Source organism: Corvus brachyrhynchos, unplaced genomic scaffold, assembly GCF_000691975.1.
Source record: "Corvus brachyrhynchos isolate BGI_N302 unplaced genomic scaffold, ASM69197v1 scaffold53, whole genome shotgun sequence".
Lineage (NCBI taxonomy): Eukaryota > Metazoa > Chordata > Aves > Passeriformes > Corvidae > Corvus > Corvus brachyrhynchos.
In genome coordinates this window covers 7,527,382-7,554,873 of record NW_008237681.1, presented here as the reverse complement: position 1 = coordinate 7,554,873, position 27,492 = coordinate 7,527,382, and the positions used below count along the sequence as shown (strand labels likewise).

General features: G+C 39.0%; 1 protein-coding gene across 1 annotated transcript in view; it reads right to left on the bottom strand.

Moving 5' to 3' along the window:
* JAZF1 (JAZF zinc finger 1) overlaps positions 1-27,492 on the bottom strand; it is an 84,954-nt gene that overhangs the window by 26,167 nt on the left and 31,295 nt on the right. Inside the window, exon 2 of the mRNA XM_017732169.1 lies at positions 3,589-3,785. Within this exon, the coding sequence (XP_017587658.1) occupies positions 3,589-3,785 (197 nt within the window). The remainder of the gene's footprint in view (positions 1-3,588; positions 3,786-27,492) is intronic.

Here is a 27,492-nt window from a genome sequence, read left to right as displayed (position 1 = left end):
ATGCCAGCCATATTTTTATCCATAACTAGATTTCATTAGTTTTGTGGGTTTAAAATTGACATTTAAAAATAAAAGCAGCATAAGTTTTTGTGACTTAACTGAGTGCTCCTTAAATAAAGAGATATTTCAGTGTTTGGAGACTGTTAACATCTTTCCAAAATAAGCTGTGTGCTGGTGCTACTTTGCTCTATTTCCCTATCACCCTAAGGAGCCTTTATTCCTGATGGAAGCCATTTCTTTTGCTAAATCCTGCCTGTGAACTCTAACAAGACCATTTAAGCCCTACTAAACAAAGTCTCCCGGGAGACACTATTGTTAAAATAGAAACTGGAACAAATTTTTAAAGTGAACTTTCTGCAATCATTAGAGGATGCAGGTCTTAAGAAGAAGAGAAGACTTGTTATAGGAGAGGGAACAAAAAGCCAAATGTAAGCAGAGAGCATATGCCAGCCACCCTGAGGGAACAGAGGGGAGGTATAGAAAATTAACTACTGCATTTCTACTTCCCACCAAAACCACTAACGGGCCATTTTAGGGGACTAACACATACAGAGCCTGAGGATAAATACATGTCTAGCTCATTACCTGAGAAGAGCCTTAAAGAGCACACTTCTTTGCTGAATATTTCTGCTTCTCTGTGAATAATCTCATTTACCAAGAACAAGGAGGTGCTTACACATGCACACGCAACATTGACAACATCGATGTGTGTCAGGCTGGACGCTGCTCAGCTCTGTCTGAGAACGAGGCCCCGTAGCCTTTTGGCACAGATTTTTACTGTAAAACTTAACAAACATTCTCTGCAGCCAAAACACCTTGAACCGCTTCTTATCAGGTTTCACAAGCTAAGGGGGTTTGAGTCTGGTCAATACATAGATGAGAGATCATTACAAGAAATTGCACTTTGCTGAAAATTTATAGCAGTAGCTTAAAACCATCAGGAAGTGGTGAGACATCGCTGTGAGGACATGCACACAGGTAGCTGGGATCCAGGCAGCTCCTGGTTTCACCCAAGGCAAGACTAACACACCTGGGAAAGCCAAGATGAGCAGCATATGAAGAGGGAGGACAGTACATGCAAAAGAGGATTCAAAAAAACTAGTGTGGTTTTTGCTTTCTACATTGAACAAGAATGGGAAAAAGCCACATGTGATAGACACTCTCTGCTGAGGAACATGTGTATTTGTATGCCACCTCACCAGCCTGTAGGGCATGATTCCTCTCTGGCATCTGACGTGGCACCACCTTGTGCAGTGACAGTAATGCCAGGCATAAGCCCTCAGGAACTACCCAACAGCTGAGACAGGAGATAATAAAAGGGAAACAGCCATTCTGGAAATTTCATGAATGAGCTGGGTCAAAGCAATCCTATTTTATTTTTGACAAAGTATAGGTCTAAAGGAGGATGAGGACAAGGATTATATTTGTATTATAACGAATACAGGACATAAGGTACCCTAAGGGAAAACAGCCTCTTTGTTTTCTCAAGCTACCACAACATACACGTTTACCTACATTCAAAGACGAATTAACAAGAGTTTTCTCCGAGTACAAATCAAACAGGACTGCATGGAAGGAATACAGCAATACTCTTCATTCTCACTGGATGCAGTGGAGGGTATGCCTGTAGGGCTTGAAAGCTGTGCAGGCACTATGAGGCTGAAATGTAGGACAATTTACATACTCTAAATGGTTTCCCTGAAACAGATCTTGCCTATCCTTGGTTGCATCACCTTGCTAGTCAACTGTCATATATACTTGCCCTTGAGGGAAAAAGATTTGCATTGGCCAATAAAAGACGTGAGCTGCATATCTAAAACGAGTCTGCAACCCCTACTGTGCTGCCTCTCCAGGCACTGCACCCACAGAAAGAGAAACTCATGCCATGGCATGACTCTGAGTACCTCATCTATCTAAGTTAGGAAAAAATCCTACACCAAGTAAACACTGGGAAAAAACCTGCAGTTATCAGAAAAATCTCAATGCTTACTTTAGGTCCAGAAAAACTTTCAAGATGAGAAAAATGGAAATTCCGGGCTGAGGCTGCTGAAATGCAATGCAGTTAATAGTAAATTCAAAAAAAAGTCTTAAAGAAAGAATGTATGTTTTTTGCTACTAGGATGTTACAAACCCTAGCTTTGGAACAGGGTCCAAAAGGGAACTTGGAACAGAGGGTGCAGAAAGTGGAAGCAGGTGTTATTTATAACCTGGCAGGCAGGACTTGGAGAAATGCAGCCATAAAAAGCTGATTCTCTTAACTGCAGGTAAAACAACATTCTGACTAACTTTAAAAGTTTGGAAAATATATAAATAATAAAAGTATTTTGGTAGACAGATGCTGGCTTTTTTTCTTTAGTATTTGATGGAACTTGTTTCAAAGAGTATGTAACTAGCCAGTATTCCTGACAGATGTGCAAACTTATACTACCTGACCACATCATGAATTAGCCTTCTCAGGAGGAGCTGTACAAAAAGTAAACAAAAGAAAGAAGAAACACCTTGCCATCTGTAGGATGTCAAGGAAACGAATCAGTTTGTTTCAAATAGGAGATAATTAAGGAAATGTAAAATTTTCTGAATTACATTAGGACTTTATAATTTAGCTTTTCTCAGCGTGCTTCCCTTTTTCATAACCAGGGACATACTGAACAACCACTTCATTTTACAACTTGCAGACAGAACATCACAAGGACTGCTACAACTTTTCCATTTAATCATTAATACTAATGAATGAAATAGCCTATAAAAAAACCACGTGGTGTAACAGTTTTTCAAGGCAGTGATGCTCATGTGATTTCCTGCTACGGAGAATATATTGAACCTATTTATTACAGAATAGAATAGCCCTATTATATGCATTTACCTTTTTAGATGAAAATACTGGTATTTAGTCTGAAGTGTATCAGAATTGTCTGACAAGATCTCTATCTAAAGTAAATCACACTGACTTAGGCCAAGAGTGTGGTTCAGCAAAGCCAGTAATTTTCAGTTACTCTAATTAGTGCAAAAAGATTCTCCGGACTTTTATACCTTGGAAAACCACTGGAATATTAGCTTTTGAAGAAAATATAGATCCCTTTTTAAATTTATTTCTTTTCGTGAACATAGCTTCCTAATGAAAGTAATTTCTACATGATGACAGCAGCAGAACATTCCTCCCTGACCACTTACTTATCTAAGAATTCCACTTTGCCCTCCACCAAAAAAGAACTGGGGGAGGAGGGGAAGATACTGAGACCATTTTTTTTCCAATCTTTAGCTGATACTGTACCATAGGCAGAGCCCTCCTATTGATACATAAGGGGTCTTTTACACATTGGGTGTTTCTGGTAAGGTTAGTTTCTTCATGTAATAATTTCAGCTGCAACATTTAAAGTTAGTGCCCTTCTCTGCTTTAGCAAAGAATTTGGAAAAAGATGCCCTAACAGATTTTAGGGAATGCAAACCAATTGTAAAATAGCCCAAAGCTTTTCTGTTTTATTTTTTGGGGCACTTCTTCCTCATGCCTCAATATGTCTCCTGTTCTCTAAATGCCATGTAACAAAACTGCTCCCTTTATTTGGGATGAATCAAAGAGTAGGTGCTTACCTGTAGGAGTACTGCTGCGAAATGAAGAGGAGGGAGTGATTGGAGGGGTGACTGGAGGAGTAAGGCTTCCACTGCTGTGACGAGGTGGAGTAGATACATTCCCACGGGATACCGTACTTGATAAAGTCAAAGAGAGTTTCGGCTGAATCTTTTTCTTCAAAGACTCCTGCTCACGTCGAGCTGCATCAGTCATAAATCTAGAACAAGGACAATCATGAGGATGAGAGCTTTGAACCACTTTCCACCAGCAATCTTTAGGTAAAGGCAAAGGGTTTTTTGCCCTCAGTGACCCAACGGAGTTTCAAACTCAGTCATAACAAGTTCCTCTGCAGCACACAAATTTAAAGAATACAAACTTCTCCGTCGATAACTTTATGTGTTCAAGATCTGGGCCATTTCCTTCTGATTTCAATAAAACTTACATTAGATACTTGCATCATGTGCTAACACACAAGTGTTTTTTAAATTCCAACCAGACCTCAGCATTACAAACAGTAATATAATGACTGTACTCAGTCCTTTAGAGTAACTACATTCAATCATTCTGTGAAAAAGTAGCTGGGAAAAATGTTAGCAGCAAACAACCTTCAATCTGAAGGTCAAAGGAATAGAATTAATTACTTTGTGTAGATATGTAATTTTCAATAGGATAATCACATCCTTTTACTAAAGGTTTTAGACAACATTGCCTGGCATAAAAGATGTCTAATTGCAATTCCTCAAACTGGAGTTCCCAGCTCCTGAAAACCAAATGAGTTCTCTCTGTAGAGCTCTGTACAGGCTGCTGAAGGCCGCATGCAATTCGAGGTTCATCTCTGTGGGGTGCTGAGAGGTAACCCCAGCAGCATGATGCAAGGTGTGCACCAGTAGCGCTGTAATTCCAGCAGTGCAACTTTTTGCATGTGGTATCTCATCTGGAATAAAAAGAGCTTTTTTCACTTTTATTTTGATTCCTTTCAAAAAGGTAGAATTGAACTGAAAAAGACCACTTTTACTCCAAGTACATACAAAGAGTTCAGAAGACCTGAAGCTGCTTTGTGCTGACATTCAAAGCATTGCTGCTGGCACCTGTATTAACTCCCACTTGAAAAGGCTGGGGGTCCCCCCCAACAGGATCTCTGCAAGTCAGACTTAATGACTTAGCATTGGAGAGACATTTTAATCGTTTGTCTTTCCCCTTCACTGCATATGGATATACATTAATAATTATGGATATCTGGAAGGATTCCTAACACAGGCTAAAGTAACTCGCCTTGTCCGTACAGCCCTCTGTCCTTGAGGCTGAAGTACAAACTACACCAACCAGTGAATAAAAACAATATGCACTAGCACACGATACAGAATAAAAAGTTAAGTTACACAAGACAAGCATTTGTCTGACCATAGTCTCAAAAAACTATAGCATAAAATTTTAGGTACCATTAGAGCAATAAAGATGTATCCTGTCTGTCCATACCATGAAGGCATTAATAAGTGGATCTCTGCCATGATAAGTAACATCAACACACAGACATTAATAAACAGGTATGTGACATGACATCTTATCTTCTTTGAACTGAGAGAACAATACATCATGTCAAGCCCAGATATGGCATTTTTATGAAGTTAATATTTTAAATGCAGATATCCACAGTAACAGTTGAGTGTTAAATTTCTCTTCTTCAAACAAGGGTGCAGATGATGTTGACAAAACAGTCCTCAAATGGAAGCCTACATTTCATTCAAGAAAATAAAAGGATCTTAATAAAGTTGGCATTCAGTACCTATTTGCTTTCCTCTAACTAGGAAATGTCTAATTCACTATTTTTGCAATTTGTACTATGATGTATGCTTGCTTCTGGATGGGAAGCCTTATTCCTTAAGAAAATATTATGGTAACATTATAAATCCTTGAAAATTTGGAGGATAACTTCAACTGTGAGATATTAAAAGCAGCAGCACGAAAGTTGCTCTTTAGTAAACTCAGCCACAAATAACAATGTTAAAATAATATTGAGTTATAACCACTCTGGTTGAAGTCCATAAAACTCAGGAAAATGTGAACTTATAACTGAAACTTCTCCCGGTCCTCTTAACTCATTCCCATTTGGGCTAAGCATGTAAAGCATATTCCAAAATGTCATTTGTTGTCTACACTGAGAACCTGAGAGAAATGGAAGGCAGAGTCTGTTGAGAAGTTTAGTTTCCAATATCTCACATATGGAATTAACCTTTTCAGATCCAAATAGTCCCATACATGTTTGCTGAAGCACTGGCAGTGCTGTGGTTTTGAAAACGAAACTTGTTTAAATGGATTAAAAGAAAACATTCTTCAGTATTTTAACGGAAATGCAGTATCATACATGTGTCTGACTATGGCAGTGTTCTTCAAAGCTTAAAATATAAGCACTTTAATGATGGATATAGAATGACATTTCCAACTAAGTCTTTAATTTTCATGTTGGAAGTACATTACGGTTGCAACATCAAGTGTTCACGAATGAAACATGCTGGAATTAGGGTTGGATACTGGTCTCTAAATTACATGGCTGAATAAAATTTTCCCTGCCTCATTTAAATGCACAAGATATCTGGGAAACAGGAAATGAGCTGTAACTAAAAAAGGCTGCTCCAAGACCACTTAGGTTAAGTCCCATCTTCTTGATAGTCTGTCTCACCATCTTCAAACACATCTCTTTGCTGAGCAAAGCTACCTCTGCTTTTTTCAAATAATTATCTACATAACCCTGCCCCTCTAGTTCCACCACTGTGCAGATTTCAGTCACCTTCCCTATTGCATATGATTTTGTGTACACCTCATAAGCCTCTCTCCCTCAAACCAATACATCACATAGGTGCAGTGAAACAAGGAGGATCATTCAGCTCCCAGCCACTCATTAACCCTGTTCTGAAAAGCATAAGGTTTGAGTGCTTTCTTGCCAACGGTTCATAACATCAGGCAGGAATGAACTCTTTCTAAAGAAATCTCTTCTGCACGCATTTTTTCTTTCCTTACCCTTTCAACCTTCCTAATTATTCAACTCCCTGCTCCAAAACACGTGGGTGCAGTGATTTCTGAATCCAGTGCTTGCAGCAACTTTAATAAACATGAGCAAAATATAGTTTTTCCCCCCTTCTCATTCCATGGAATGGTTCAAGTATTTTTATTGAAACTTTCCCAAGAAATTCAGCCTGAAGGAGACACCCAGCATGGAAAATTTCAGCCCAAACAGATGAATGCTGGCAACGTAAGCAACTGAAACAGTCTTATAATGGAAAGTGTTGCACAACCTTTCATATAGGTGGTAATATAATACAAACAGCGTTAGCTCTTGTTACCAACACAGAAAGTCACAAAAAAGCAGAGGCTATGCTCAAGTTAAAAAAACCATTTTAGAATCAAACCTTTTCCAGTATTTCTAAGACTTGTCACCCCCATAAGCATTGGAGTCCAGAATGAACAGAACACACTCTTAGAAATTTCCTGGTGCTATTAGCATGCACTGCTTCATGATCATGCCCCAGTGTAACTCACATGATGATGTCAGAGTTGGTTTATCATAAAACCTGTGCTACGCACAATGCTAAGACAGTTTAAGAGCTCCGGACTCATACACCTAGACTGAGGGTAAGGGCTATAAAAATGAGCTGCAGATAAACTGAAAGGGAAAAAAAGAACCTGGGTTGCACTCCAGAACGTATATTCTTAATAGTTCTTATCAGGGCATGAAGTACCCTTTCCTCCTCTTCCTCACTGCTAGATCTTGCTGATGCAGGAAGTCAGCCCTGCTTGGGCCAGCTCTGTTGCCGTGTCCACAGACATTCACACTGACAGTAAAAAAGGTGCATCACAGCTACCTGGTTGGATTTGAGTATTAATTTGCTACATTTCGTTTCTTCATGATCTAGTCTCTAAAACATACACCAACAGAGGACACGTCACAATCACAAGCCTACTGTTCTCCAGTTACCGCGTGCACTGTTAGGAGAAAGGAGGGGGATTATTCTGAGTTTGCATAACAAGCAGATTACACCACACCAAGACTCAACCCCAGGATTGCTCCACAACATTGTCCAGCTGCACACAAGCTTAAAAAAATGTACAGCACTACCTGACAGTAACAAATATACCCTGTCCTGTGCCTTACCACTGACAACTAGTACTAGCCCACAACAGGAAAAGATAGCAGAACAGAATTAGTTCTGACCTTTTTCATTACCAGATAATTATGGAAAAACATTGATAGTAGCATTCAGGTCATATTCACGTTTGCCTAATTTGGCTAACCTGCCCTGGGAAAGCCTGTCACCTTTACGAGAACACGAGAACGTGCTGAGCTTCCATCGCTTATTTTTCAACAGATTGCTCCTTAGCCTGACACTTGCTCAACTTCAAGGTTGGAAAGAGAAGAAAAAAAATCCATGGTGCTCTATTACAGATTTGTCCTGCCTTCTGGTAGTATTGTATTTAAATAAAAAGTGGTCAGGCTTACTTGACAGATAGGGCACACACTAGCTTGCTACCTACTAAATTACATACATACACGAAAAGCCACGCATTAATTCTCTTGCTACTCTTTACACCCATTAGACTAAGGTCCTTAGGGTACCTGTTTTTCCCCTCAGTCTTTTCCCATTTTTGCTTCAAGATGTTTATGCTATTCTTTGCCAGTGCTGTAGCAAGAAAAATAATGAGGTGGGGATGGTAATTTGAGCTTTCAGTCTTCCTCATCACAGTAGCAATGTTTAGGAAAAAAAAAAGGCTAGGATGGAAAGTACTTCCAGTTGTATGGTATTTTAAAACTTCGGGAGATCTCTACTTTGAAGAGGGATTAGGAGAATCCACTTCTCAAGGGATGACCCCATTTCAGTAGGATGGGAATCAGTGGACTCCTCAAGTCAGGAGCTGTCCTCCATACCTTTTGCTTTGTCTTTTCTTGTAAAAGCAGCAAAGTGGTTTGACTTAACCAATGCCAGAAGGAAGAGACAACTGTTAAGGTGAACTGCTATTGGGTTAAGGAGAAGTCTGGTGAAATCTAAATTGTGGGAGTTCAGTAGTACTTTTTCACAGACAAGTTCACAGACTTGGGCTGTCTCGTCTCCTGGAAAGGACGAAAAGCTTTTCTCAGTTGAACTTGGACAACACTGGGCCAAAAGAAAGACAGTCAATATACCCAGTAATGTCTTGCCACACTATTTATGTGATAATGAGGAAAGAAATATATGAGCAAGTTTTAGACCATCCATTAGCTCAAATAATTTGATGAACACCCTTGAGCACTTGGACATACCATTCTTTGTAGTGTGGGGAAAACAGAAGTATTCTGCAGCTCTTTACAGACCTTCTGCTTCACAGAAACTAGCAACAATTTTTTTTCTTTAGAGATCTTTCATTATAGTTTTAAAAAAACCCTAAAAAGAAACATTAGTGTGAAAAAGCCCCATTAAAACCATGCATAATCCCCCACATGCCTCCACACTATTTAGATTACAGAGTATCTGCATAGTACTGAAGCATATGATTCATACAAAATCCCCTTTGGATTGTCTTGCTTTTTTTCTAATTTCACAAAAACCATAACAAGTGGGGAAGAAACAGCCCAAAATAATAATCCCCTCCCAATTAGTCTCTCAAACCTGTATCGGATTTCACAACAGGCACTAACCAGATCAAACAGATCATTAAAGGGCATTTCTAAGTTTTTGGAAAGAACTCTTCCAGCCCAGTATTCATGGCAGAAACACCACACATCTGTGCTGGACTTCAGCATGCTCATTCACTGAGATGAGGTCTTAAAAGGGAATTCAGTGTTCATTCTCAGTGCCAGTTGTATTCAGACTCATCTATTGAAAGCTTTTCCTATGTTCTAAATAAGGAATATTTATGAAAAACTGATGAGTATCTTAGGACAGATTCAGATTTCTTTTTATTATTAGCCTTAGGGATAATTCATTGCCGGTACAAGTGTTTCATTTCCATTATTCAACCAGTTCTCTCAAGATGTAAAACTTACTGCTATGAAATCAGCTATAGAGTAATACATATTTTTCTGAATATTTGCATCTTAAGCCAATGTAGTAGAGATTATTAGGCTGCACATGTATCTTAAAAAATTTAAATTCCATTTCTGCCTCATCACTGAAAGACTCGAACACAACATGCAGTCACACTCACTGCTGTCAGTAGACTTAAGGCTGCAACCTTAGGAAATCTGCTAAATATGAGCAAGCGTTCAGTGGGTTTACTTTAGTTGTCTGCTCTTCACACATTCTTAAAAGCTACAATAAGACACAATAAAACATTCACCAAGGAGATATTTTGCGCTTCTAGCACGGAAAATTGATTCAGAAGATTGAGTAATTTCATATCGAAATGTGTAAGTGGAGCTAATAGACAGTGATATGCCAAATAATCTATTACCACTCAAATAGAATAAAAAGAAACCATTCCAAACCATCTAATTGCCTACAGGAAAGCGTGTGTTTACACCTCAACTCATTGTTAATCAATACAAGGCAGTGTTAAAAGCAATGGAAAGAAGTCTAGTATCTCTCTTGATTTTGGGAATACACAAAAACATCAGTGTGCATTACACTTCATACTTCGGTTAACAGAAATACCAAATACTGAACATAAGCCCTAGCTTTCCATTTTATAATTATTTACTATATTATATGTAATATAATAAAAGCCTATGGTATTAAATACATGAATTTTAATATTTTCTTTTTGGAAAGGGGCTCTTTTTCATCTTCTTTTTGGCTTTCTTTATTCTGTTTTCTTTTTCTTCTGTTTTTTTCTGCTTACACTTGTTTTCCTATACCTACTTTTCAAGAAGGACCAAAATAAGATTTAATTTAAAATTAAAACCAAGCAAACACAAATCAGTTTTGTATGTTCAGCCCATCACAAAAATAGCTGTTTACCTAAAATTCAAATGTAGGGATTATATTTTTGGTTTTTGTTTATTTTTTAAATGACATGGTACTTTTGCCCTTTCTTTCTTGAATTTAGGTAATACAGCAAATGAAAAATTGAGGACTTTTTTATTTTATTTTATATTTTAATTGAGGACTGCATTTTATTTTATATTCTTTTTAAATTGTCAAAAAAAATACACACTGGATAGATAACATTAGAACAGTAACATAATCAGGGCAGATACAGTCTTATTTTAGATATTCCATTCATAATAAAAATTCATTACTTATTCCCTCACCTGATGACAGGAACTCAAGGAGAAGCCCATGCTGTCTTTCTGACATTGTTAAAATAAACAAATGACATTTCAATGTTTAAAAGGAACAAAATCAGAGCTCACCAAAATTCAAGAGAGCAACAGTAATTTCCAAAACATTAGAAACATACTGCTAGTTTTCTTCCTTTCCCTTCCCACCCCCTCCCCAGTTTTTTCCATCCTATCTTGAAGTAAATGAGTGAATTTCAGAAAGGAGCTATAACTTAGGTGCATCTTCAAAATTCTGTAATCTCCATGGAGTGAGAGACAATAGTTGAACAAAAGAGATACTTGAAGGAGGCAATTTGCAGGAAGGCACCAATCACTTGATATTGTTTGGCGTGATATTTTCACCTCTCCTACAAATGCAGAAGAGTTTAAAAAGTCACGCTAACTCTCACATCTGATGAAAATGCTCAGTATGCTGTGTTCTGCCTTGACATAAACTTATTTCTTATCAAACTCATTCCAGAGTTTTGCCATTGGTGAAAAGGACCATTTGGATGGTGTAAACCACTTGCTGACTTTCTTGCAGTTGGGACAGATTTTTAAGATGCTGCAGCAAACCCCTGCCTTTAGCATGATGTAGCAGTTCTCATTTCAGAAATCTTCCTCCCTGCACTCACGACGTGGCTTATTGGGACATACATCAGCCTTGGCTTTGCTTGCAGCCACTAACGAACAAACCAGCCCTTGCCTGCTGCTAACAACAGATACTTTATGCATTATTGCCTAATTAATCGTTGAATATAACATCATGAATCCTCACATTCCAGTTCATACCCTTTTTAGTATACAGGAATAACGTAATGTCACATAGCCATAAAATGTTACAGAGACCGTAATGAGAATCTTAGCAGGCATAAATACTGTGACATGAAAAACAACTTCTTCATTTAAAGTATTTTTTAAACCACATAATTTAAAAAATGCACCCTGACAGTTTTTAAATTTCTATCATAGCAACAAAACCCCCGAATTAATTTTCTTAGTATGACTGAAGACAATCTCAGATGAAAGAATAGTGATAGCATCTTTTCAGTAATATTTTAACGTAACCTATCAGTCATTAAATTTAAATATTTTACATATTGTTATTTCACATTTTATGACTTGCTAGACTAAGCTTTCACATGAATGAAACACAAAATTCTTGAAAGCAGAGTAAAAATTTAACTTTTACTTTAGTGAAAGTACAGGGGTAATAAATTGTGTTTGCCTTCTTATTTGTAGAAATTATAAACTTTAATAAATTACTAATGTCTTTGGAGAAAATGGAATTAAGCTGCTCATAGAATAAAAAATAAAGAGTCTGTATGTCCTAAATTTGACTCTAATCTCAAAATAGTTCTTATGTGGGACTAGGTAGCGTATCAGCCCTGCTCTGGCTCTCTGCACAGGCTCCAGTATTGTCAAACTGCCTAGCTCTGGTAGCATGTTTTACATTCAGATGTGCTTAACGTAAAATATAATATTTTTTTCCATTACTGGTCCACCCTCCTTCCTTCCTGAAGAGCTTATTGTAACTATTTATGTAAAAACAATTTCTTTCAGTCAGCCCTACAGAGAAGTAGATCTGTGTACACATGACACACACTTTTTACTGTCGGACTCGGTTTCGTTTTATTGATGCCTCAAGGACTTCAAGAAGCAGGGAGCTGCAATGTTGGACATTTTATTCTTGTAATGTTCCATTCATGTCCGGCTATTCTTGTGTCATTCTGTACTGAGTTCTCCTGAGAATTCAAGTCAACACCCAAAGACAGATTCATTATGCAAGAATTTAGAAAACAGATATTATCACAAAGCGTTGCTTATAAACACTCCAAGGATGTCTAATATCAATCTGCATAAATAAACCAATCTTCAGTGTTTTACACAGTATTAGTCAAACACATTAACCAACACATTTTTCAGTCTTTCAGAAATGTATCGCATATACAATGTCTGCCCTGGCTCCTCCAGGCTGTAAGCAATCCGGAATATCCATTCAACAAAAAGATGGCAAAAAGAAACTGGTAGTAAGCTGCATAATAATGAATTCCTAAAACCTACAGATGCTGTTTTTCTTTCAGAAACAGACACCACAAAGTCACTCACAATGCATTCACTGTTTGATTTTATTTTTAAAGGAACTAAATCCATTTGTGAAAACACTGATACAGAACATGATTCTTCAGTTGAGAAAGAGCATTCAGCTCAAAGATGTTCTCCCAAGCTTAAAATGTAAGTGAAGATTTAGATGGAGAAGCATTTTTTGAAACTGATTTATGAATCTGTATTCAGAGGACTGGGTGGGGTAAAGCTTATAATGGAAAATTGCAGCAATCTTAACATTAGGAATGTGAAATGTCTGGTCTTAATAAACCAAGTTTTCAGGCATCGTGAGTTGTTTGAAAGGACGATAGCAACTTACAAACAATTGAGCCCTGCTAAAATGGCAAACTGAACATTCCCCATTCTTCAGACTCTGCTGCAATGAGTCACAAGTCTATAAAACAGCTGACATGAAAGATTCCTTCTTGAAGGTAACAAAGTTCCTTCCTGATGAACAAAGTTCTATCCTGGTGAAGACAGACAAGGAAAAGTGGAGAAGGAAGAAGATAACCATCACATGTGTGTTTGCTCTTTCATACAAACAGAACAATGAACTCTCATTTCTGTAATTATGTGCTATTTAAAAAAAAATGTACTTTTCTACACTTTAAGCTGATTTGACTGACAAAGTTAACAGTTCGTTATGTAATCACTGTTTTAGCAGCTTGGGGAAGGGGAAGTACCTAAGAACTAAGAATAACTCCTGAGGTCCCATTATTTAGCTGTGAGGTATAAAAGCAGAACACTGATTTGCATTTTGAAGTTTTGTCCCTCTTAGTCTCACGGTGTGCTACTGCACCAGACCCAGGCACGTATGGGAATGCAGCAAATCCCCCAGTTTTGCTCAGTCTAACAGGAAACCATTCCCTCGCATCCCTCACTGGCAGCCACCCTCCCACCTCCAGCTCGAGTGATCTGATGAAGCCAGCGAAACCCTGCTAGGATGCGGAAGAAAAGGACTGACATCTGAATAACTAACAATGCACTGCCTCTCAGGCAGACAGCAGGGAAGTTCCTTCAGCCCTGTTTGATCTGCTTTGCTGGCATTATTGCAGAAAGCCGGTTTTTCATTAGGTAAGAAAAAAAAAAACCAACTCCAAAGTTGTGATGCAGCCTAAGTGAGGTTAAAAATGCACCCTAACACAATGAATGAAGAGAAAATAGATGGTGTAATACAGAAAGGCCCAAGAGTTGCAAGTGGAAAAAAGTATAAATTACTATTTTAATTAATTTCCTAATGTAAAACACAGCTGTAGTAATGTTGGCAAATATCACCTGCCTGTTTTAAGTTTGTTAAATGAAATCATGCTCTTTAATTGGGTCTTAATGTACAAAAGTATGTTTTATTTACTTTTTATTACAATATCAGTATTTTAACTTTCAGTTTGCTTGTGCAAAAGCTTTATAAATTACTTGAATCACTTAAATCTGAATACTATAATCTGCAGTTACAATGTACCAGTTTGAGTTTCAACAATTAAATGCCTTTTTTGTGGACTCCCGCTGCTATGTGAACTAGCTGTAGGCTATTAAAATAATGAGTCCGGACTGAGTCATCTGATCTCAGCCTTGGTGCAAAGCCTGAGGAAAAGGACTTAGCCCACAATTCCTAGTCTGTTTACCAGACTAAGACCAGACTGTTGGAAGCGTTACCCCAGCGCTCCCTTCCCCCCCCGCCGCCCGCCCGCCCATGGCCGGGGGAAACGCGGTGTCACAGAGCCCTCTGCAGGCAGCGGCCACCGCCCGCACCACCTCACATCCCTTGTCCCGTCCCGCTGCCCCGCATCACCGCTCATCCCCATCCCCTCACATCCCTCATCCCTGCCCGCATCACCGCTCATCCTTCCTCCCATCCCGCTGCCCCGCATCACCGCTCATCCCCATCACCTCACATCCCTCATCCCTGCCCGCTGCCCCACATCACCGCCCATCACCTCACATCCTTCATCCCTGCCCGCTGCCCTGCACGACTGCCCATCCCTCGTCCCATCCTGCTGCCCTGCATCACCACCTATCCCCATCACAGCTACCCGTCCTGCCCTACCGCCCCAGAACAAGTTGCCTACATACTCGCCCCTGTATTAAGCATGGCCTCTTCCAGAAGGGCCCAGAAAGGCCTGTAGGCCAAGGCAAGGTGGGATCACAGGATGGTGGAAAACCCACACCAACAGCATCTGCGAATTTAGGGTGCCCTGAAGATCTCACTTTGAAAATGTGTGGATTTATGATGCCAGGTGACACAAGGGAAGGGAACTCAGTGGACTAGATAGGTTTCCTCAGCTTGCATGCCACAAAACTACCACAGATTTGGCCACATGAAGGATGCTTTAGACAATTTGGCCGCATTAAACTCCATAAATGTGAAACTCTCTGTCAGTGACAGTAATGAGGAACAAAACCTCAGTCTTCCCCTGCTTCACAGAATGGATGAAGTTGGAAGGGATCATCTGGTCCAATCTCCCTGCTTAAGCAGGGTCATCCTACAGCACACAGCACAGAATGGTGTCCAGACATTTCTTGGGCATCTCCAGTAAGGGAGACTCCGCCACCTGGCAACCTCCTTGGCCAATCTGTTCCAGCGCTCAGTCACTCACAGTAAAGTTCTTCCTCGTATTCAGGTGGTATTTCCTGTACATCAGTTTCTGCCCATTGCCCCTTGTCCTAAACCCTCCACCTTCAGAGAAACACCACCTGCAGCACCTGACACAAAGAACAGGAAAATGAAAACCATCTGACCTCTCACACCCTCCAGAGGAATCCAAAAGCACTGTCATTCACTTTATTTTCAACAACACAAAATGCATCTTCCTACAATGTCAGTGTATAAAGTACAGAAACACATGGCACGTGCACATGGTGCTGCCTAAAGCAATACCTATCTCAGCTCGAACTGCAGCTGGTATCCAGGGACTGCTGTAATCTGCACTAGTTTTAAGTTGGTTTGTGTGCCAAAACATATAATTTATCTATCTCCTTGATCTTTCTGCAGTTTTTGATGCTGTATGAATAGATGAAGGGAAAATAATTAAATGGAGCACTTTCTCTAATGACTTTCCACAGCTTTTTTAGTAATTTACCATCACCATCTACACTTACCACTCTGGAAAAGATCTGACCTCTACCTTTTACACTTTCATTCTTTACACTTCAATCATGTTTACATATATTATCCATACTAGAATTTCTGCCTTGTTCTCCAGCAGCTTTTCCTCCAATTTAGGTCTTCTGTCCTGATTAAGAATCCATATCCTGAATTTAAGTAGCACTGTATTGCTTCTTGCACATGTGTTCATCTATATCTACACACACAGAGATTCATGGATACACGTATACACGTGTCTATTACATGCATACATATTAATTAAATTTACATTTGTATATTAAATACATATGTGTATTCTTTTTCATTTTAACAGCCAAGTGAAAGCAGTTCTTTTGAAGGCCAAAATAATTAAATAATGAAGTTTAAAAAATGCGTGGTCAAGATAATATGACTTTTGGAGAGCTGTTACTCAGGCAGCACATACCTAACAGGATTCAGCACACACAACAGAATTAGCAATTTGTGTGATTCCTGATGGTTCTCTAAGGTAAGCCCTGATGAAAGAATCTGTTTTGAGAAGAGGACCACAGCACTTATATAAAGACAGAAAATGTTCTAACCTGTCCTGTAATTTTCAATTTTTGAAACATTGTTTAAACGCTTGACAAGTTTGCAAATACACCTGGAGAATATCTTAAAAGCGCAAAACCCAGAAAGTAAGAATAGAGAAATGTAACTATTAATCAAGATTCAAAATAACCATAATGAAGTGTGGTAGTGTCTGACACGATTTTTGAATTTCTGAAGTTGTCAATACTGAAGCACAATGCCATGGATGAAAAACATTGACCAGCATCCCTTTCTAGTTCTGACACAGTTGCCAAACAGAGGGAATGCGGCAGAGAAATTTTAGCAACAGCCTCAAAACACCACTACCACTGTCTCCATTCTTCAGCCAGTGCCTAAGCCTCTATGCTACAGTATCTTGCAACACATACTCAAATTTCAGACTTATTTCAACAACCTGCAAAAAGCTAGTCTAAGAAATTCTTTAAATGCAAATTTCTGCTCATCCTATGTAGATCCTAAACAACACCAACAACCTCAGTGCAAATATTAGCCACGTTTAATAGCTGGCCTGACCAGCTACAGGGACTTCAAACCTCTGGCCCTCTCAGCACAGTGGTTCCCACAAGTGCATACTTAGTGGTTCCTCGATGGTCTAAAAAATTATATTAAACAGCAGTTCATTAGAAGCCAGAGGGTAAAATTTGGTGTGTTATGGCCTAAGAAAACACTGAGTGTTGACTCTGGTCTGCAAAACTGCCATGCTAGAGAACCACTGTCTGGGCTGAAAGGCACATGGCCAAGGTTTGTTCCCACTTCTGGCCTGAGCATCAGACATGAACCTGTATGAGGGCATTTCTCAGCTGTTCGTCTCACCTAAAATGCTGACCTGGGCCAGGTGGCCCCCCCTTGGCAAGCGGCAGTTCTCTCACATCAGCAACACCATGTAGAAAGAGAGAGCTAAAAGGCAGACAATTAAATAACTTCTTGTTGCTTGCTTGTCACAAAAACTTCACCAACTTTCCTTTACATATTAACACAGTACTCTCTTTGGAGATGAGGACTTAAAAAAAATCTTTGGCATATTGATTTCCAGATTTAATTTTGCTCACAGGGGCTAAAAATCTATTAAACCTTCCCACTCTCCTTTCTGCTCTGTCCACTTTCCAAGTCTGTTTTGGCATATTCCTACCACATAAACTAACCACCAAATACCAAGAGACTAAAGAGATACATGTCCTTTTCTATTTCCCCAAAACCTATGTCAAGCACCAGAGGAGACATTTTAAAATCAATAGAGCTGGGAAACACCTATGGACTGCTGTTAATATAAATCAGTAATAGCTACCCTTAATGCTTTTCATCCATCAGTCAACATCTGCGGTAAAAAGCTTAAACACTTTCAGTATAATGCACTGACACAAAATACTGTTTCTTACAAATCTTTAAACAAGATTTTTTAATCTTTGAATAATTCAATCCTCAAAAATGTTTTAGCTATTTCTAAGGCCAGCTCCTTAAAATCGATTTTTTCCTTCATTTCTGTATTTATCAATCAAACAAATTCTAAAGGCTGTTTCATGAACAGGATCAAGGTAGAGCTCAGATCATGGTTCAGAATGGATTTCCAAAACCCATTTTATATAAATATTATGAAGTACAATGATAATAAATATCACACAAATTTTCCTGGAGCTGACTTCCTAGAAATGCTGAAAGATAGCTCTACTCAGTCTTTCACAGTGGAGGGGGGACAAAGAAACTTTTCAAAGGAAGAAGAATTTTTTGTTTAACACCTGCAAATGCAAAAGCTGTGTGATGATCCACCTCCCCTCAATCATTATCTTTTTCCTTCAATGCTAGTGTCCTTTTCCTATCCAAACTAATTTTATAAAATATCTTTTCATTCAAGGAAGCCAACTTTTACTTGAACTGTCAATTCTTTATAATAAACTCTCAGCAGGACTAAACAATATAGGAATGGTACTTTGCAACAAATTTTACTCAAGAACTTTTAAGGCTGCTGGGATTTTTTGGATGCTCAGGTAGCCTTGCCCCTTGATGCAGACTGCTTTCGCTGAAGCAAAGAACTCTGAAATTGCCCTTGAATAGCATTTTCCTATATGAGTTGCATGCAAACTCTCACATATAATCAACTGAAATACTTAAAACTCCTCTCCACCCCCTGAGTAACTCATGTCTGTCATGGTGCATTAATTGAGAGGAAAAAGCGAGAAAACCCTATATGCAGGGTCCATACCTATTTTAAAATGGGAGGCTCATAAAGGCCTGAATTTTAAAAGGCAAAATTTGAATTTAATAAAACTTATTAATTTTAATGACAAATATGAAAATGAGAGTAATCAAAGTAATTAAATTAAAAAAAAATTACAGTGATTTTGGTATTTGTCTGAAAGCTCTATTTGTCCCTTAAAAACAAACAGATCCAGTCACTTTTCAAAAGCTGTTGAGTAATTACTTCAAAGCTGTCAAACACTCGACTCAGGTAACCCTAAATAAGATTTTCAGATTTATCAGAAATTAGGATGGATATTGCTGAACATACTCCTGAGCTGAAGCATTCTTTATCATAGCAGCATCAAAAGACTAAATAGATACCATATTTTTATTTGCTTTTGCTGCAAATTTATGTAAAGCCCCGAAAAGTAAAAAAAAAAAAAAAGAAAAAACCAAACCACCACTGAGAAATGTGTACTTACAGTAAAAAACATGTGACATTTAGCACCAGAAGTTATCCCTCCCTCACCCCCAAGTTAACTCCTTCTCCCTTGGGTAATAAACTTCACAGTGGTAACAGCTGATCTGCTAGCAGGGGTGACATATCAGCCACTTGCTGGAGCTGCTCAGCACCATTTTTATCCTCCTCTCCCACGGACACTGGAGAAATTGAAAACACTTGCACGAGGTGCTCAGCAACTTACAAAATCAAATACCAACGTCAGCGAGCTTCAGCACTGCTTGTATCCAGCAATGCAGTGAAATGAAACCATCAGGGTCACCCCGGCACTTGAGTGGGAGCCAAGGTAAGTGGAGTAAGATGGGAGTGCTGACACAAAAGGACTTGATACTGAGGGTGTTCACATTATTGTCAGCAGCAACTCAAAACAGTGTATGGCAACCTGACAGGACAAGAAGCTGCAAAGATGGATCAGAATGTGCAGACTGGGCAGGATAGAGAAGTTAGGAGGAGTTAAGGTCCTTAAGGACAAAGTCCCATGGTAACAGACAAGGAGGGCTAGTTAAAACTCAGCTACTGCAGGGGAAGCTCAGTGATAAGAAATAAATAGATAAAATGACATTCTGATTCCAATGAGCTGTCCCTTTCTACCTGTCCCTCAATTATCAGGATTAGTAAGGCATTGCCCAAATCTCTAGTTAAAATCTACAGCATGTCTGTGAGCACCCACGAACTCAGTGAGAAAACTCTCTGGACCATGATCACTTGGTTCTCCCAGTACCTTTCCAGCTGGAGGGGAGCATCTCTGATCTGCTACTGCACAACTGAAGGAACATTTTGGTACACTGTGTGCCTCAGTGTACCGGACTGCCAAGGGAATGGCAGCTGCCCAAGAGCTGGCTCAGCATGTGGGGCTGCAGGCTACAGACTGCTCCCCCAGATTCACAGGCTTATTGCTGCAAATTCTTATGCTCCAGAGTGTAATTTCAACATCAATGCTTTCCTCATTTAGAACATGGGAGAGGACAGGTGATAAGGATTAAGAGAAAATAACATTTGAGTATTTTCAGCCCAGCAAGGAAAGCCACACCACAGTCTCATGATTTAATGGCAGAAACATGAACATGAAAAAGAATAAAATTTAAAGCAAACTCTGAGAGAAAAGAACCAAACCCCCTGAACACCAGCCCTCCTGTCCCCCAACCCACAGAACTGATGTAAGAGTGGAGGAGGGAAGCTACTCACAGTAATATTGGCAGTGATGAGCAGGCAAGAGCTAATGGAAGAAACAGAACACTTCAATCAGCCATGACATCAGGCTGTCAAAAACAATCTGGCTGTTATCACATTAAAAATCCATTCAAGTAAACAAATCAAAAATAAAGATCAGAACAGAAAGCTCAAGACTCAGTCTACCAATGGATTAACAACTATCATTAGCTGGAAACACTCTAAAAAACCGATCTATGCAAGCTAAAATATTATTATCCAAAATAACTGGTTTACTACCGTGAATGCCGCCTCTCTGCCAAAATCTAGTGCTAAACCAGATAGACATGTTCTGTTCATTTTCTTTCTGAGAGTTAATGCAGTGGTTGACTTCTCTTCTTAAGCCTTTGGCTATCACAGCAAATTAGAAACTGGAAAGTAACTCTTCATAATTTTTGCCCATTAAAAAAAGGAGTCTTCTCCAGAGCACACAAACACCACAACAACCACAAAAACTCTTAAACTTTTCAAAGAGTAAATTATTGATCTCTGTGGATTATAAACATACATAAAGGCCCTTGAATTTAAATAAACAGAGGGGCAACATTATCTAATGGATGGGAATTGGAAACATTCTGGCTTCAAATTAAAAAACCCAACACCTAGTTAACAATAAGGAAGATTTACCAAGTGAAATTAAGTCTTTCATTTGGCTTCAGACCAATACTGGGTGTTTTTCTAGAATATACTCATTACATCAAATTACATGTTACAGAGTTCAGGCTACACTCACTCCTGCTGCAAAAGAGTACAATTCCTTTGCAGATGTGGTGAGGGCACTTCCTTGCCTGTGTTATGTCTAGGTAACCATAAGGATCCATTCTGTACTATCAAAAACTTTGTAAAGCTTGATACAGATATAACTGATCAGGGGCCTGTTCACAGCTTTTAACTGTGCATATCTCTCATCAGCCATTTGAGAGAGCTGATACTCCATGAGGTGAGCAGGAAAGAACTACTGCATGTTTGGGAAGAACTGCCTTCCATTAGCTACTGAGAGCAAGTTAATCTCTCCAAGTCCCCACCAAATCATCTCCATGCAACACACATAAACATTCTCATCTACCTCTCCAGCCCACTGTACTTCACTCACCTAATCCTGCTGGTTTACTCCACTGATATTGCCCTTGATGTAGAGAGAAGGGATTAATTTGACTAGTCTGAACTATCTCCTTGAGAAGCACCTCTCTCCTTCACCGATTAAAGAGGGAGGCAGTTCAGCCTTCCCTGGGCAGTCTAATCCCTATTTTCTGTGAACACCTTCTCAGTATCAACTACCAGATACTTATCAACAAGATACCACTGACCAGACTAGCGATCTTTCACATCATGGTTCATTTTATTCTTTACATTAGCAGGCCCCTCCACATCCCCTCCAATTTTTACTACAAAATTTTAAGTCAATCTGCCAGGAAAATTACATAGCAGAGGTAAGGTAGGAAAGGGAAACCTGAATTTCACAAATAATTTTTCAGCTAAAGTATACAGAGGACAAGCAGCATGTGTCACCACTCTTAGGAATCCACAGAGTTGGCCTCTCAGGTATGTGTTGCTGGAACACAGCTTATCCCATGAGACCAAAAGTAAAAACTACCTTCCTACTACTAGATACTTAGGGAAAAGTACTTATGTAACTGTACAAGATAAGGCCACATGTCTGTGCTTCAGGCAAATTTCAGAGAGCTTCCCTTAGCACAGTAGACATACAGTAAGAATTTTTGTTCCAATTTGCTAAATAGAAGACCACAGAAGATGTATCATATCAATACTACAGTTGTCTTCATATAGTGGTTCTACGTTGTCATCAAAAGACTCTGCTGTCATTGTAAGAACTAAATTTAAAAATTAAGCAGTGGAAAAGTTTTTAGGTGCAAACCCCAGCCTTTTATGAAATATGAAGAATAGTTGCTTCTGTGGTGGTTTTGTTCCACTTTTCTTTTTCTTTCAATTGAAAACCTGGGGATAATCAAGATAAAAGCTCAAAAATACCATAAAGTTTGAGCTCTCTATATGTCCTATTTATTTCCACTCTGGAATAAAATGCTTTCAAGTATTCTGCCTATTTCACCATGTTGTTCTGAGTTTTGCAATTCTTAGTCAAGGAAATGAACATCACTAAGAAACTAGTAACTACATGTGGGAATAAACAGCTGAATCAGAATGTACTTTTCCCACTCCTCTGTCATCATCGTCCAGGAACTGATGAAACAGCCCACAATTGGTTTCTTTGTTGGGATAATCATCACTTTTGGGTCTACAAGATACGATCTCACTGTATTCTTTTAAAAAAAAAAAAAAAAATTAAAACTAGGACATGCAGAGCTCTCACGAGTGCAGGGGGGAGAACTAACTTGAAATTTGGTATAAAGGTCAAGCTGAATCGGGAAAATTATGAGTTTCTTCTCACATACACAAGTGAAACAGGGGTACACCTCTTACAGTGTGAGAGATGCTGGTGCAGAGAAAGAAGCAACTAATTTCATGTTCACTGGAGGAAACCTCTGCTGATATCTCAAACAAAACTAGTTTCTATTTTATTTACTTGCAGGTGAGACTGCAATACAAGAATGTGTCTAAATCTCTCTTCTCTTCTTGTTGAACTCAAGTAGGGAATTCTCTTTCCATTGTTAATGGGATTATCTATATATTTAACGGTTAAATAGACTTTCCTCAGGTTTTTCATAAGTTTAAGGCTCTCTGTTTTCACTTAGAAAACAGTCTTCTGCCAATATTTTTTGGTACATTTGCAACTGCTGAACAATGATGTGAAAATGTAATTGCTAACATGCCTTAAGACTAGAATAAATACATGATTAATATTATTTTCTTTAGGTATAGTAATATTTTTCTTAACATTTACAGAAATCTTGAATCATGGCACATTAATGAATTTTATTAGATTTCACAAGTTGCAGAAGATGTCTTCTATCAAACTAAGTCCAAATTTATTGCTGACAATCCTTTGCAATTTATGCTCTGATGAGAAATAAAACAATTCTAACGCAGGCTGCTCTAAGTACATTTTAGCCTAATCCACTACATCATATTTTATTTGGCTCTCAAGTTTTAAGCGTTTACACTTTCAGGACATGATTATTCTCATACGTTATAAATTGCATCTGGAGCTAGGCAACAGTATATCCGTTTTCAGATCCTAAGTTCCTTCTCCACTTGTCCACGTGGTCCTCCACTTAGCCAAAAACATTGCAGGGCTCTCGCCATTGCCTGAATAATTGGGCTGGCTAAACCAAAATCCATTTTAAAAAAACCCAAACCCATTCATTCTTAAGGATTCCCCAAGTGCTTTTAAGAAAAATAAGAAACAGCTTTACATGGGGAATGTATAACTTGTCTTGTAAACTCTCTCAGCCAGTGCACATAGGAAAACAACACAGGAAAGGTAAGAACACAGTCTCCGGCTGTCTCTGTCCTCCCCATTTTCATCTCTCAAGAGCATCCTAAAACCATGTAACGACACCTCAACTCTCAAATAATTCTAAACAGCCTCTGTGCAATTTCAGGTGAAAATCTGAAAAAAACATAACAAAATCAAGCTATTTTTATGCACTGTATTAGTTTTACTGGTTTTTTTATCCTTCGGCATCTTTATTATCGGCCACAGCCTTGTGATAACTGGCACTCTGCTTTGCAAATGAGACAGACAAGGTGAACGCTTGCAAAAAGCCACTAAAGAGCTGGAAACAAGGTATAGGGTTCTGTAGCCATTCTTACATTGTTTCACTTTGCCAGTCCAAAAGAAAACTCCAAAATTACATGCTCCTATAAGCTGTTCTTGCACTGTAATGCTGTCTTTGCGTAAGGTTGAACTGTGGAAATTTAAAATTTTACTAATGCCTCCCATTGCATGGACCTGCTATTTCTTCATAATGAAGCAGCCAAAATGAATGACATTTTAAATGTCAGGTCCCAAACTCAGTCCCTGCAGATGCAGTGTCAGTACCATGGAGCTATTCTTCTGAAAAGCATCAGGCTACAAGAAGCTTCCCCCAGGTGTGGACAGAATCCAGAAACCAGTGGTTGCCCCACCAGTAACTTGTGTGTTATGAGGAGTGGAAGACAGATGTCTATACCATGTCCAGGCACCTCACATGGATGTGGAAATACAGAATAAGTAACACTAACCAAATTATGTGTATCTGCTAGCATAGCTTTGCTGCAATTCAGTAGTTATATTTAGGTTGGTGACATTAAAAAACACAGAAAACTTCTCCATGATGTGTTTGGGATTCCAAATATGATGAAGCTAAGTCTGCTTGCCTGCATTTCAAAGCTAATGCTGAATTTTAGTATGTTTATGGTTTCCAGAAAATCAGGCTCATTGTCGAGTATGCTTTGGATCCAGCTAAGAGATAATACTTGAAGATAATACTTTTCCTGGACATCACCTTTTTCGAACTACTTCCACCTCAGTAAAAACTAATAGAAGCCTCTATTAGGTAGGCTTCTATTAGTTAGGCTTAAATGGATAATCCAAGCCTACCTAAATTAACTTCCACCTCAGTAAAAACTAATAGAAGCCTCTGCTGGTAGGCTTAAATGGATAATCCAAGGGTCTCTTATCCAGCCCCCACACACCCCTTGGCACTGTGGTTTATGCAAGGCGCTCAGCTGCCCAGGCAGGGAAATGTCTTTTTAATAAAGTGCAATGGTTCTATATCTTAAAAGAGTGCAGTAAAGGGATCCAGTAAAAGAAAAAAAAATAAAGAGAGAGAGAGAGAGGAAAATAAAATACCCAGCATTATGTTATCAATATTAAGTGTCAGAAGTCAATGACACTATTACTGAATAATTACTGAAAAATAATTATTGACATATAAATACTTTCAGTGTCACAACATGTTATTTTAATGGTTCTGAGAAATCCTTAAAAACATTATTGCTGATTATCCCTCTTCAGCAGCTCTCCCTGGATGCAGCCTCGGACTCTCCTGCCATCCCTGCGGAGGTGATGGTTTTGCAATCCCCTCGCCTGGCCCAACTCCTCACAAGGCAAATGGTTCCACCTTTCATTCCACACCAGCCTGCCTGTTCTCACCACTGTCTCTTCGCAGCAGAAGTGTTTGTGTGCTTGTGGGCAAGCTGGAACATGGACCTGGTCCAAGTGAAAGCTAACCCAACCAAAACCACGTCAGAACCACAAAGTCAGCACACAAAGGAAACAGGCAGCCTGAACAGGGAGAGGCAATCATCCCTTTCTCCAGCAGCACCGAGTTATGCCAAATGAAAGTGTTGACAAGTTTAGACTGACTTGCCTCATCACAGACACTTTCCACATATTCCTCAAATTAATTTTTTTGCATGACAAGTCTTTCCATTGCCTGTTCCCATTTTCTAATTCAGACACTGGGCTGGACGTACACCATGGGAGCAACTTCTGAGATACATTTGAGAAAAGGAAAGGACTTCAACTGTGCAAAAACCGAAATGCTATTTGTCACCACGTCATTTCCCAATTGTGAGTCCACTACCCATCTAGCTTAAATTAAAAAGTTCTGTAAAGAACAGAAGTAATGAAGCTGGATTTCCTAAGGACATACAAACCACTTCCTTCAACTTCCTACTGCAATAAACACCAGCTCCTCCTGTGTCTTCTGTAATTCCCTCCTCTCGTCTTCATTTTCCTGTGACCCACTCCCCTCCACATTTAGACCCAGATCTTCTTTCATAGTGTTTATAGTTGTTTCAACCACAACTGTAACCTCAGACAAATGTCTACATATTCACTGTAACCCACTGACTTTCAATAGCTACAAAGTTCTCTGAAAATGAGGCCCATGCAAAGGCATATATGCAGTTGGGTCCTTCAACCCTCTAATCACTTAGGAATCCTTATACGAACTCCTGACTCCTGGTATTGAACCCACCAACCTCAGACAGTACCCCTGGGAAACCTTCTGAGGATAGGCTGGGGTTTGCACTCAAGCCAGACCTTGGCAGCACGTAGGGAAAAGTTTAAACCTGTGCAACTTTCAGCTGCAGAACTGGAGTGTGACCCTACCTAGGAGAAATGGTTGAGGCATACCATGCCTGAATCCCCCACCATGTTTCCCACCTCTGTGATGGAAAAAATCAAAAGTTTGGGCAGGACAGAAAAGTCCAACTGGATTTTTTCTTTGAGGAAGCTGACCCTGGAGCCAAGCAGACACTTAAGATGAGCGAGCATGCACTGTCCCTTAGCAGGTCACACGTGTCACTCCTCAGAACCACACAGTTTACAGGTGGTGGAACTTGGAGGCACCAGGGGACACAGAGAAGACTGTGGCTTAGCCACACCATACTACACACATCTACACATCACCTTGGAGAACACTGTCCTTATCTCTGCCTTTCAGGTACTTCTAAAGTGGTACTAGATAACCAAATCCGGTAAGTAAGTTTAGTGGTATATTGTTATTCATATGTAGGTGTAGAATTCTTACACTGAGAGATAACAAATTAATAAATCCCTCCCCCAACTTTTCTACCAAATTGTTATTTAAAAAGACATTTCCGTAGTTCAAAAAAAAAAAAATCAATACACTACTGCTACACTTTAGTACTTATTATCTAACATGCAATTTCAAGGGCAAATTTTTTAATGGAGCATTTAAGATGCTTTCTTAGGAAGTCTGGGTCTTTGATGTTAAATTTATGATTAGTCATTGCTTGACAATTGTAATTAATATGCTAGGTGATTTTCTGACTTGCTGTTCTCCAAGAGATGTTATTATTTGTAGTCTGTCAGTGTAACACACAAATTATGAGCTATGTTCACCTGTAATAAACTGAAATGAAACTTCAAAAATGACATTTATGAAGAAAAATGACAAAGTCCTTTCCACCATGAGAATGGGCATATCACACAGTCTGAAACAGACTCGGAACAGAAAAAAGTTTAAGTTATGTATTTTGAAATACCTGTCTGCCAAAAATAATTACATGCTTAAGAATAGATTACTCTTTAGCTGCAAGGTCTTATAAACTGGCCAATGTCATGCACGATCAAGGAGGAA